We start from the raw sequence: 12,289 nt of genomic DNA on the forward strand, positions 1-12,289 counted from the left end.
ATGATGATAACATCTTAATACAACGCCATGATGCAGCTCTAGTAGGGTTATATGAAGAAAGTGCCTTTAAATGCTGTTCTTTGATCAGTTTTCCCAACATCTACTGACCAAGGTTCAGAAGTTTCTTGAAGCTGATAAACAAGGCAGAAATGTCTCCAAAACGTTTTCAAGGGCGTGACTGATCAGAGAGCAGTGTGAGGCAATCTCGACTGCTTCAACCAATCAGATTAGGGGTGGCTAATGAACAAAGTCAGTCAAGTAATAACATGTATTTTACCAGAATTTGTTTTCAAGGGGCCCTGTGTGTACAGGTTTATTGTCAGACAAACTCTAATTAAACTAACCGGACAACTTTTCCAGCCTGAGATTCAGATTCTAAATTAAACAGGAAATTCCCCATTAGCAGTACACTTCACTGAAGCACTAGTTACAATTTGTAATAAATGAAGAATCAGCATTACAGGAATCTTTCACCGGATAAGATTATGTAGAAATTGCCTTAAATGCAAAACAGCTCAATTGGCTTTAATACAGCAAATTATTATTCTATGTAGGAAATATGGGGAAAGACCAAAACTGTCAGACAGTGTTTGTCAAATTCTCATTATTATAATATATTTAAAATAAATAACCCGGACAACAATAGTAAATATTGTTGTCAATATTAAAGATAAATATTAAAGAACAAATTAAAGATAAATTGTTCTTATTGACCACCAATACCAGTAAATAATCTTTTTAGTTTAGGACTGCACATAAGAGACTAGTTAAGCAAAACCTGTACAAACAGTGGCCCTTGAGAAAAAGATCTAGTTCATCTAGCATAAAAAAAAGAAATATTCACCTCAGGGACTCCCATTTTCCTGCAGGCATCCAAAAAGTTTTCAACATTTCTGCGACATTTAGCCATGCTAAGCTTGGGCTGAAGGTTTAGGGTATCCATATACAGATGTCGAGAGAGAGAGAGAGAGAAACAGGTTAACAAACTTCAGGCTAACAAACACATGCACTATCATTCAAATGTTTTTTAAGGAAAATCTAATTTTTTATTATTCATCAAGGATGCATTAAACTGATCAAAAGTTTTTTGCCATTACATGAATAAAATACAATTGAAGGGTTCATGAACTGAGAAACCAAAATTCCCTTGATCTTTTCACATATCGTTTGTACTGAGTATTTATGCATTTTTAACCCAAATGGCAGCATCCATCTGTGAAGGACGTAACTGTCATACACACAACTGTTAGCCGATCATAGCAGTGGGTGTTTACTTCCGAGTCTACAATCCGCCACGCCTATTCAAACATAGCATTCTGATGAGGGGGTCAAAACAGGACAGAAAATAGCCTATTACTTCTAAGTTATGTTTTTTGATGTAAACATCTTGATAAAAATTTTAAGTGGACCTCAGAGAACAGTACAAAAAAAACAAAAAAAAAAACAAAACAGAGGCCTTTAATGACCCCTTTAAAATGTTCAAACAGAAAAGTTTTTTGAAATGAAACAATTTACAATTATTTTAAATAATAGTATTTCACAATATTACTGTTAAATAAATGAAACAATTTATAATTATTTTAAATAATAGTATTTCACAATATTAAATATATTTTCGAAATATATGCAAACACTTTTATTTTGAAATAGAAGATTATAGTGTTTGTGTGAATGTGTGGATAATTCAGAGATGACTCACCACTGCAGGGGATGGTACATGGATACTGGCCACTGAACGCGGCCGGATGTGATTGACTAGGTGACAAAGCACGACCCCATCCATGAGAGAAGAGCCCAGATCTTCAGGAAGAACTACTTTCAGTCTGCTCTCAATACTCTGGAAAAATCAACATGATTGGGATATAAATAAAACATTTTAGTCATACAAATATTTTAGTCAAAATAGAGAAAAAAAAAGATGCATATATACAGTAGCTAGAATAATTTGGATATTTGTGCCACCCTTAAAACATTTGACAAAAAATATCCAAAACCCCCTTTTCACTTTGAACAGTATATCTATTGTTTTGCAAATTTCTTCTTTTGATTTTTTTTGTTTGGAAAGTGTTATACAGTTAATTTACATACTTAGCTTCTGTGTGAGTGTGTCTGCATACCTCTCGTAGTTGCTCTATGAGCTCCAGCTCCTCTCTGAGCTGTTCCATCTTTCTCCTCATGGTGAACTGAGGATCCACTGATTCCAGAGTCTTGTGCGTCCTGAAAAACACTGTCACACAACTGAAGCGTCACCAGTATGCACAGAGCACATTATAAGACTCACTCTCATTTAATCACTTTCTTTTAACTTCACATCCATCATTAAACAGTAATCAAATGTTATTACTGTAGCCATTGTTACTTTTTTAAATGACAAGCTGCCTTCATTGTCTATTTACATCACAATGAACATTCTGAATTCCTAAGGGAATGAGACAAATGTGACAGCTGATAGTCTTCATTATATTATATTTTTTACACTAGGGGGAGCTCTAGACAAAAGAGAAAGAGGGAGATTGAGAAAGACAAGAACACAATGCTTCATTCCACACATCTGAGTGTGTTTCTGTAGTTGCATAACCTCTCATCCTGTGAAGAAATGAACGAAAGAGGACAGTATGTGGGGAAAATTAAAAGGATATTGTTCCAGAACATTAATCCATCTTTTTGCTGTCTCACAGTTAAAACACGCACACATTAGACATCTCTGAGCAGCATTAGAAAAAAATGTGTGTGTGTGTGTGTGTGTGTGTGTGTGTGTGTGTGTGCACATTTGTACCCAAAAGTGAGGTAAATCTGTGAGGTAAATGTAAAATCAATAAATTTTTCCCTAATTGTATAAATAAAGAAAGTCAGGGTTAGAATATATTATTTATACCCATCAGTATATAAAACAATAGAAGTCTAAACAGCTAACTTTCATAGCTTAGATAGTTGTTTGTGTGTGTGTGTGTGTGTGTGTGTGTGTGTGTGTGTGTGTGTGTGTGTGTGTGTGTGTGTGTGTGTGTGTATCGATTTGCTACAGGAGGCCTTTGTTCACCCCCCGGAGCCGTGTGAGACACTTTTTTTTATGGATGGGCACTTTTTATTTAACTTCTTTTGGTGTGAAGCACTGCAACAACCACTGAGTGGTATTAAACAGCTTGAATGATCAAAAATTATTTTTAATATAACTCCAACTGGATAAGTCTTAAAGAAGAAAGTCTAATACACATAGGATGCCTTGAGGGTGAGTAATTTATGGGCTTATTTTTATTTTTGGGTGAACTAACCCTTTAAAGCGAAGTGTCTTTCTCTTACATTTTCTTTCTGTCTCAACTTTTCTAAACTCTAAGAGCAGCACACATCCTAAACCAACTTTGTATTGGCAAAAATAAGACTCTTTCACATGTTTACTGTTTCACTGTGTGCAAGAGACAGCAAGTATTCCAGAAATTTATTGACAAAAAGTGCACTTAAAGACACTTCACAGACAGAAAAAAACACACTGAGGAGAATTTCTGACGTCCAACAGGAAGATACAAATTCTCCAAGTTGTGTAGGAGTATTTTTCTTGTGGACAGAAATAAACCTCTGTAGAATCTGAACACACTAGCATTCATAAAGTGCTTGTTTGGCTAATCTGATTATGATTTTAACTATCAATAAGAGTGTAGTGCAGTGTAGACATTTCATGTTTAAAAACATTTCACAGATTTATTTGTTTAGATCCCGTAAAAAGGCGCCAGATTCCATATGGGTTCAATAAAGTTTTAAAATAAAGTTCAATACTACCATTAGTACAGAGCTATTCATTAGTAAACTGTTCTCTCGTTCCATCATTCCCTCTTCCTCTTTCTCTCTCGCAAGACGATGAGTAAGTACAGATGTCTCCTGGCAGTTTTTCATCCTCTGAAAGCATTTCCACTTAAATGGAGGTCTGATTTTCCCTCTGGGGCCATTATCTAATGCTTCAAAATAGCAGCTCTATAAATACACAAAGCTCCATTTAAAGCCACTGGGCCACCCCAAATTTCAGCTCAACCACATCCCCTCTCTAACTCCCGTGTTTTTAAAGACCCTTCAACACAACACCACAAACCTCAGAAACACTTTTTCTTACTTTCAGACACAAAAAAAAATCGTCTACACATGATGAGTGAAAAATGTATACTAAGCTAAAAGAAACAGTTCACTCAAAGATGCTAATTCTGTCATTCTTTACTCACCCTCATGTTGTTCCAAACCTATGACTTTACTTCTTCTGTGGAACATGACAGATATTTTGAGAAATGTCTCATGCGCTTTTCTGTCCATATAATGGAAGTCAATGGTCATCAAAACTGTTTGGTTATCAACATTCTTCAAAAGATCTTCTTTTTGTGCAACAGAAAGAAATTCATACAGGTTTGGAATGACATGAAGGTGCTTATATGTTGACAAATCTTTCATTTTTCAACTTTCACTGGCTGCTAGTGAATCGTACGCATTTCTTTATTCATTTCTTACACATCTGAACTTTTAGAAAATATATAAATTCTCTTAGCCAAATAGGAAATGTCAGTCAGTAGGCTGAAGTATTCAGCCATCTCTGAAAAACAAGTATCGTTTTTAAATTTGGATTTTAAAGCATTGAAGTGCCCCTATTATGCCTTTTTGAATACTACCTTTCATGCAGTGTGTCATGTAGCTGTAACATGAACTATCTGCAAAGTTGTAAAGCCGACAGTGCATGATAAAGTTATTGTCTATCACAAAAAAAAAAAAAAAAAAAAAAAAAAAAAAAGAGTCGGCTTTCACAATCGTGAAACAGCTGTGTTGTCATCAGTGCTCCTGCAGTCGCGCTTGAGAAACCGCGCAAGCTGAGTCAGCTGCTGCTCTCGAAACGCTACTGCAGTACTTTGATGCCACACGTGACGTGGTGTGGGTGACGTTTCATGTTGGAGTGGTTTTGTAGCCGGTTTGAGTTGGTTCAAGTCAGCCGCCGATCGGTCTGCACAGCGCTGCATGAAGTCAAACACACCTAATCACTCTACAGCTCTGGACCAATCACAAAGGACTATGCCACCTGACCAATCACAGCAGTGAGGGCTCACGAAAAGGAGGGGTTTAGAGAGACTGATTCTTTGAACTGCTTCAGACGAGTAATTTACGACTCATTTAGAAACCTGTTTTAGGAGTCTCATAAAACAATATTAGCAACCTTAAATATGGCATAATGGGGCACTTTAAAGGAAGAAAAAAAGGCGGACAGACTAAATGTCTACATTGTCTAAGGATAATGAGAGTAATGCTTGCCCAAGCAAAATCTGCTGCCATCATGCTAGGGTACTGTGGGAAGTTGCCAGAGTGTTGCTATGCAGTAGGGAGTTACAAAGTAGTTGCTAGGTGTTTTTGGGGGGATGTTATAAAGCATTGCTATGTGGTAGCTAGGGTGTTCTGGGTGGTTGCTTACCAGCCCAAGGCAAAAAATTCCAAAATAACTTTTTTATTCTTGTTCCAGTAGTGTGGAAAATGAGTTAATTATTTTATATTTACAATTAAAGGTTTATTAAAATCTCTATGATATTGACTGAAAGGCTTAGCAACCACCACTAAAAATATAAAATAATAAATAATAATATAAGAAGAATAAAAATACTCAAAACAATTTCATCTTGAAAAAACACAAAGAGACTAATCGCAATGCATGTGACTGCACAGGACGATACATTGAGCAAACCTACCACTGCTTGGCATGTCTCCTTCAGCTGGGCTAGGGGGCGTGTCTCTACCAGTGGGCAGGGCCTGTGTAAGGGGGAGGGGACAGGGCGGAGTCGAGCACGGCACAGAGGGTGAAGCTAGATGTAGGTATCAACATTAAGCATAGTGCCAGTAGGAGGAGGAGCCAAACAAATAATTTTCATTGAAAAATCACAGGAAACAGGTAGAAGTTTCAGGTATCAGAAAATAGGAGGGTGCCAAGCAACAGCAGTGTGTGTAACAAAAGCAGACAAGCAAGCAGCAGTTCAGGGAAACAGATAAATAAAAGGGAAGAGAAGGAAGCGGGAAGATATGCAAAGTAAAATGACACGCAAATACAGCACAACACAACACAAAAGAGAAAATATTAAAAACAAAAACAAATTCAACGTTAGCAGGATTTCAGTACCAGTTTGTTGGCATGCTGTTAATGCACCTGGTACAAATGACTTATTTATGTTAACTGTCAGACTCAGGACATGATATTGCTGGTAATGTTAGACAAAAATAACAGATCACAGATAATGATGCAAATGCTAGCCTAGATGTTAGAGGGGGAAGCAACAAGAAGCCTCTAGGCAGCTAAACAAATAGCTACATGAATTAAACAGCATCCAGATGAAGCAAGCTGTTTTGTGTGTTTATTTAACTGTATACATTAATACTGAATGGTATTTGTTAAAATATAAAATCTCTGTGTAAATAAAAAGAAAATACAGGACATTTTCAGTTACCACATGCTTTTTCTAAACCTACTCATATGCAGTTCAGGCCTTGAAGCCAAGAGAGTAATGTTAAACAGCAAAATGAATGGATAAAAAGCCTGACTGTAATATTGTATGGTTTTTATGAGCTTGACAGGATAATAGGTGTTGGCCACAGGCAAAAGGATCTTTACACACAAACACTTCCGCCCTCTTACTACTGAAATGTGATGATAATGAGAGAGCCCAATATGTGCACCATCCTCTAAAGTGCAACGCCACCCATGCCAACCTCACCATAAAAATGCCAACCAGCACATTGGCACCATGTGTGTTAGTAAAACAACACGGTTCTCACCTGATCTGGGCTTCAGACCAAAGGGAGGGGAGCTCAGTGTGGGGCTGGAAACTGGGTTTTTGTCTTCACTCTGGTATGACAAACACATTCAGCATAAGTGCACTGAACCATTTTAAAAAAGTAAAATTTCATTGCATAACATTACATGGTGTAAAGCCATAGTAACATTAAACTGTGAGTCAGCAAAAAGATTTACCTTGGTAACTTGGTTCTCACAAATATCACCTGATCCTTCCTGGCCAATCACGTCACCCTAAGAGTGAGAAAAAACAGTCTGTGAGATTCTTGAGATGATGTAAGACGTTAACTGACCAGCTCTTTAGACATAGTTAAACATTGCATCACTGTTCTCTGCTTCCATATGACTCTTTGTCTTTCCTTCTCGAGACTCTGGTATGACAAACACATTCAGCATAAGTGCACTGAACCATTTTAAAAAAGTAAAATTTCATTGCATAACATTACATGGTGTAAAGCCATAGTAACATTAAACTGTGAGTCAGCAAAAAGATTTACCTTGGTAACTTGGTTCTCACAAATATCACCTGATCCTTCCTGGCCAATCACGTCACCCTAAGAGTGAGAAAAAACAGTCTGTGAGATTCTTGAGATGATGTAAGACGTTAACTGACCAGCTCTTTAGACATAGTTAAACAATGCATCACTGTTCTCTGCTTCCATATGACTCTTTGTCTTTCCTTCTCGAGACTCTGTTTGTTTGTTTTTCCTCTTTCATTAGATTAGAAAGACAATAACATGATTCTCAATCCCCATGGAAGTACATTTACTTTAAATATATATTTTTTTAAATGGTGATTTATGAAGTCATGGAGGTTACATCATGGACTGCAATTTTAATAAACAAACACAAATGCATCCAGCACCACACACAATTCAAACACTGTGGAATTATGCAGAATGAATTGGTAAAATGCTAAACAGAGTACTTCACTCTTTGTGGTAGATGACAGCGCAATCAAATTCTAGTGTTATTGAAAACGATTCACCACTGCACATTAAATAATATTTTCCCCTTTGTAATCTTTAATCAAAATGTAATAACTTGCTTTTCCCTTAAAACAATGTTAAAGAGATCGTTTACATTCTGTCATCATTCACTCACCCTCATGTTGTTCCAAAAATGTATGACTTGCTTTCTTCTGCAGAACATAAGAGAAGATATTTTGTGAAATGTTGCTAGCCAAATACATTTCTCAAAATGTTTACTTTTATATCCCACAGAAGAAAGAAAGCCATCAGGGAATGCTATGAGCGACGAGAAAATTATATTTTTGCCGAACTATCTCTTCAACTATAAACTACAATGCTAACCAATAGAATAAGGTTCCAGCCCTTTTTTTGCAATCTTTTATCTTACATTCTGGTATGGAACACCATCTTTTTATAATTCAGTCACTTCCAGATGAATAAAATCAAGAGAATCAAAAACATTGATTTTAATGAACAAAAATGCAGAGGCCATGTAGAACCCCAATTCTGTGGAAATCTGCGTTGTTTTCTTTGGAGTTCTGCGTACAGATTCCGCGTGGGTCTGCTAGGAATGAGCTGCACGTTTACAACAGCACATCTACAATGAGAATGAGGTCACCACAGCACAAACTAAAAGCATGTATATGGCAGCTACATCTAAACCATTTGTTTGGGCAATTCGGTACAAAGTGGACTGCATACAAATGACAAACACATTTGTGCCAAATGATGAATCATTTCTGAGAGACCAGCTGCATTTTTTATAACAGTGTCCCCACTTGACTTGCACACGTTGCCCAAGTGTTCACCAGTCAAACAGGATGCATCTATAGGCTGAATGGCAGGACAAGTTTGTCAGATTACCTGTTGTGCCATGTGCAGGGCATACTGTTGACATGCGAGCTGGGCCTCGAGCCGGGCCCGTTCTAGAATGTACTGTCTCTTCCTCTGGAACTCCCAGCATTCTCCAGGAGCCGCCCAATGATAATCACGGCTCTTAAGACCATCAAACTATGACACTAACCACAGCACACATCATGCTGGTAAAAACAGCCCAGGAGCTTAACTTGATGTACTTATAACACACAAGCTGCACGGCTAACCAGAGCTACTGCACAGCATGGCTAATTACGGTTGATTACAGTTTTAATAATAGGAAGTATTTTCTTATCATCCAAATAATTACATCACACCACAGCAAAGACATCTACAGTACATACACAAACGACAACACAAAAACTACCACAACAGACCACTGCACAATGAAGCCACAACATACATCACCATTCAAAAGTTTGGGGTCAGCAGGATATTTTTAAAAGAAACTTATAATTTTATTCAGCAGGGATGCATTTAACTGATCAAAAAAGACATTTCTAATAAATAAATGCTGTTCTTTTGAACTTTCTATTCATCAAAGAATCCTGAAAATAAATTGTATCATCATTTTTACAAAAATATTAAGCAGCACTGATAATAATAAGAAATATTTTTGAGCACCAAACTAACTATTATTATTATTATTATTATATTAGAGTGATTTCTGAAGAATCATGTCTGAAGACTAAGGTAAAATTTTGTAAAATGAAAATTCTGCTTTGCCATCACAAAAACAACAACAACAAAAAATCTATTTTAAAATCTATTTAAATAAAACCAGTGATTCTAAATTGTAATAATATTTCACAATATTACTGATAGTGTTTCACTGTAATTTTTATCAACTAAATGCAGCCTTGGTGATTTTTAATGCTTCTTTTAAAAACATTAAAAAATCTTATCAACCCCTAACTTTTGTAGATTTTGTACTACAAATCAAACAGTGCTTTGTAATCAGATCAGAGAGGCTACTGTCTTTAATTTTGAGCAGTTTAGGTGAAGGGAATGGATTTTTGCAGCTGCTAGCACATTATGTAAAATATGACGTCACATAACTGACATCACATAAACAGTCTGAAAGGTGTGTGAAAGACAATCCTCCTGGGAAACTGTGAAACTGGTCTACCCTTCAACAATAGCCCACTGATCTCAGAGGAACTCTAGAGAAACACTGCAGTCTACAGCGGCACTATAAAGAGGGAAATGAACAGGATGCTTAGAGGAACCAGTAAGGTCCTCTTGTACATGTGTCTGATGTTAACTTAGACACATGTACCAGTGGTTTACCTTAGGTGTCGCCTGACCCTCGTCACTCTCTTGGCCACTGCAGGAAGACAAAAACAATAATGGGGCTGTTGGTGAAAACTGTAACATGTAAAGCAGCATTTGAATGTATTTCTACTACTACTATTTTGTATTTACTGAAAAATATTTAAGCTGTGAAGTTGTAACTTACTTGAGCGACTCATCTACTGTAGCCATTTCCACAGGGTAGAGCTTAATACCAGAGAGATCAGCTGAGTTCATGTTAACCCTATATACAAACACAAACAAGTTAAATCAATAGTACTTTCACAACACACATTGTTTCAAAGCAGCTTTACAGAAAACCATAATGTAATGTATGTTAATATATCTTCATGTCTCATAGTTGCATTTAGTAGATCTGGACAATAATATAGTTTACATTTTGGCGATGACACACACCATTAACACTGTTATCCTACCTGTTAGGATCCTGTAGCATCTCCACTGCTTCCTTTAACTGATTGATCATGTTAACCTTTGACCTGTTGGACCCAGTAACATAATATATAAGAATATATAATTTAACTAGTGACCAAATTCAAAGATTGCAAGCATTCAAAGAAAGAAAGAGCCCAAGAAACATAAAGATACACATGATAAATATTTGGATATAAACGTACGTTTGTTCTGAAGTCCAGTTGCTGTCTTCCTCTATCCTGAGGGGCTCATCGAAATCCGCACCTCGACCCCAAACACACAAACACACATCAACTTCAGCTGCAAACTCTATCATGTGACAACAGCCTAAAGGCCTAATTGGCTAGAATTGAATGAAACAGATTCACCACTGCCTGTCTGAAAGGGTGACGCACACGCAGATGGGAATACATACACACACACACCGCCTTTTACGCACAATGTCCCTCTACAGTAGACATGGATTACTTCACAAGGGAACTGCTAATGCACAAATAAACATTGTCTGCACCAATCCAATGATGCAATGAGATGTTATCAGATAATCAAACAGTTACTGGAACATAAAGCGCATTGCCAAGAAAGGCAGATGAAAAATATGACAAGAAAAGAATGGAATGAAGGGAAATAGGGTAGATAAAGGCAGGAAAGAGAAGAAAAAAGATGTTTAAAATACACCAGCTGGGGCTCAAGCTAGGACATTACAACTATAATAGGAAACAGCTAACATTAAATAAAAAAGAAAAACAGTACAAACAAAGAAAACAAATAACAGATCTAACTAGTTTCAAATCAGATATTTGAACCTAATGAACATTTCACATGCCTCTTTTCCATTTAGAGCAGTGGTTTTCAATGAGGCCAAAAAAGGACTTAAATTATTTAAAATAAGAATTAAAATAACTAAACAAAAACAACTAGACTCTGTCTCCGAAGAACCAGGATTCTTACAGTCTTGGAGAATCTGGATATAAGGTAGCTTAATTTCATGTGATTTCCTGGAAAAGTCAAAATTATTGAAATATTAATAAAACTCCATGGGCATTTTTATACATTTTACAAATACACATTTTTCTAGTTATGCCAAGCTCTAGAATATAGAAATTGTATACAGTGCCCTCCATAAGTATTGGAACAGTAAAGACAAAATTGCTCTATTTGCTGTGGAGTCAAGAAATCAGGGAATGTGTCGTATTCAGTTATATCCATTGCTTTTGCATTCTGAGTCTTGCATTCGATGATGACACACACAAACCAGGATGAAGACGAGGGGGCTGACTTTGAGAGAAAAGCAAGCAATTTGGCTGCTAAAAGAAAAGAGGAAGTCAATTAGAGCTATAGCAAAAACAAAGGGCATGGAGAAAGCAAGAGTTTGGAAACCACCGGTGACATCAGCAACCAGGAACGACCTGACCGGCTGAGAAAAACAACAGCAGTTGATGACAGACAAATCATAAAAGCTGTGAAAATTAACCCTAAAATACAGGTCTGTAAAATCACCAACAACCTCCAGAGAGCTGGGGTGATGCTCTGACAGTCTACTGTCCGTAGGAAACTTTGACACAGAATTACAGAGGCTACACTGCAAGATGTAAAACCTCTGATAAACACCAAAACTAGAGAGGCAAGATTTGAGTTGGCAAAAGCCAGTAGAGTTTTGGAACAGAGTTTTATGGAAAAGATTAGCCTTTATCTAAGTGATGGGAAAGCAAAAGTGTGAAGAAAAAAGGGAACTGCAAATGATCCTAAGCATACAACCTCATCTGTAAAGCTTGGTGGAGGTGGTGTCATGGCATGGGCACGCATGGCTGTCTCTGGAACAGGCCCTCTCAATTATAATGATGACTTAATGTCTGATGGCAGTAGCGGAATGAATTTGGAAGAGTACAAAACCATCTTGGCTACTAATATTCAA

At 36.9% G+C, this 12,289-nt stretch overlaps 1 protein-coding gene across 4 annotated transcripts in view; it reads right to left on the reverse strand.

Annotated features, from left to right (window-relative positions):
- Positions 1-12,289, reverse strand: part of LOC109095827 (leucine-rich repeat and calponin homology domain-containing protein 1-like) — a 47,574-nt gene that overhangs the window by 7,278 nt on the left and 28,007 nt on the right. For 2 of the 4 annotated variants that reach the window (XM_042731188.1, XM_042731187.1), the window contains exons 10-21: positions 10,578-10,645; positions 10,377-10,439; positions 10,106-10,183; positions 9,937-9,973; positions 8,635-8,748; positions 7,297-7,353; positions 6,977-7,033; positions 6,781-6,850; positions 5,703-5,816; positions 2,118-2,227; positions 1,700-1,837; positions 845-922 (exon numbers count right to left, since the gene is read on the reverse strand). In XM_042731188.1, coding sequence (XP_042587122.1) covers positions 845-922; positions 1,700-1,837; positions 2,118-2,227; positions 5,703-5,816; positions 6,781-6,850; positions 6,977-7,033; positions 7,297-7,353; positions 8,635-8,748; positions 9,937-9,973; positions 10,106-10,183; positions 10,377-10,439; positions 10,578-10,645 — 984 coding nt within the window. Of the gene's footprint in view, positions 1-844; positions 923-1,699; positions 1,838-2,117; positions 2,228-5,702; positions 5,817-6,780; positions 6,851-6,976; positions 7,034-7,296; positions 7,354-8,634; positions 8,749-9,936; positions 9,974-10,105; positions 10,184-10,376; positions 10,440-10,577; positions 10,646-12,289 lie in introns of those variants that run through there. The other 2 variants (XM_042731189.1, XM_042731190.1) reach the window with 2 other exon arrangements.

Source organism: Cyprinus carpio, chromosome B9 (assembly GCF_018340385.1).
Source record: "Cyprinus carpio isolate SPL01 chromosome B9, ASM1834038v1, whole genome shotgun sequence".
Taxonomy (NCBI): Eukaryota; Metazoa; Chordata; class Actinopteri; order Cypriniformes; family Cyprinidae; genus Cyprinus; species Cyprinus carpio.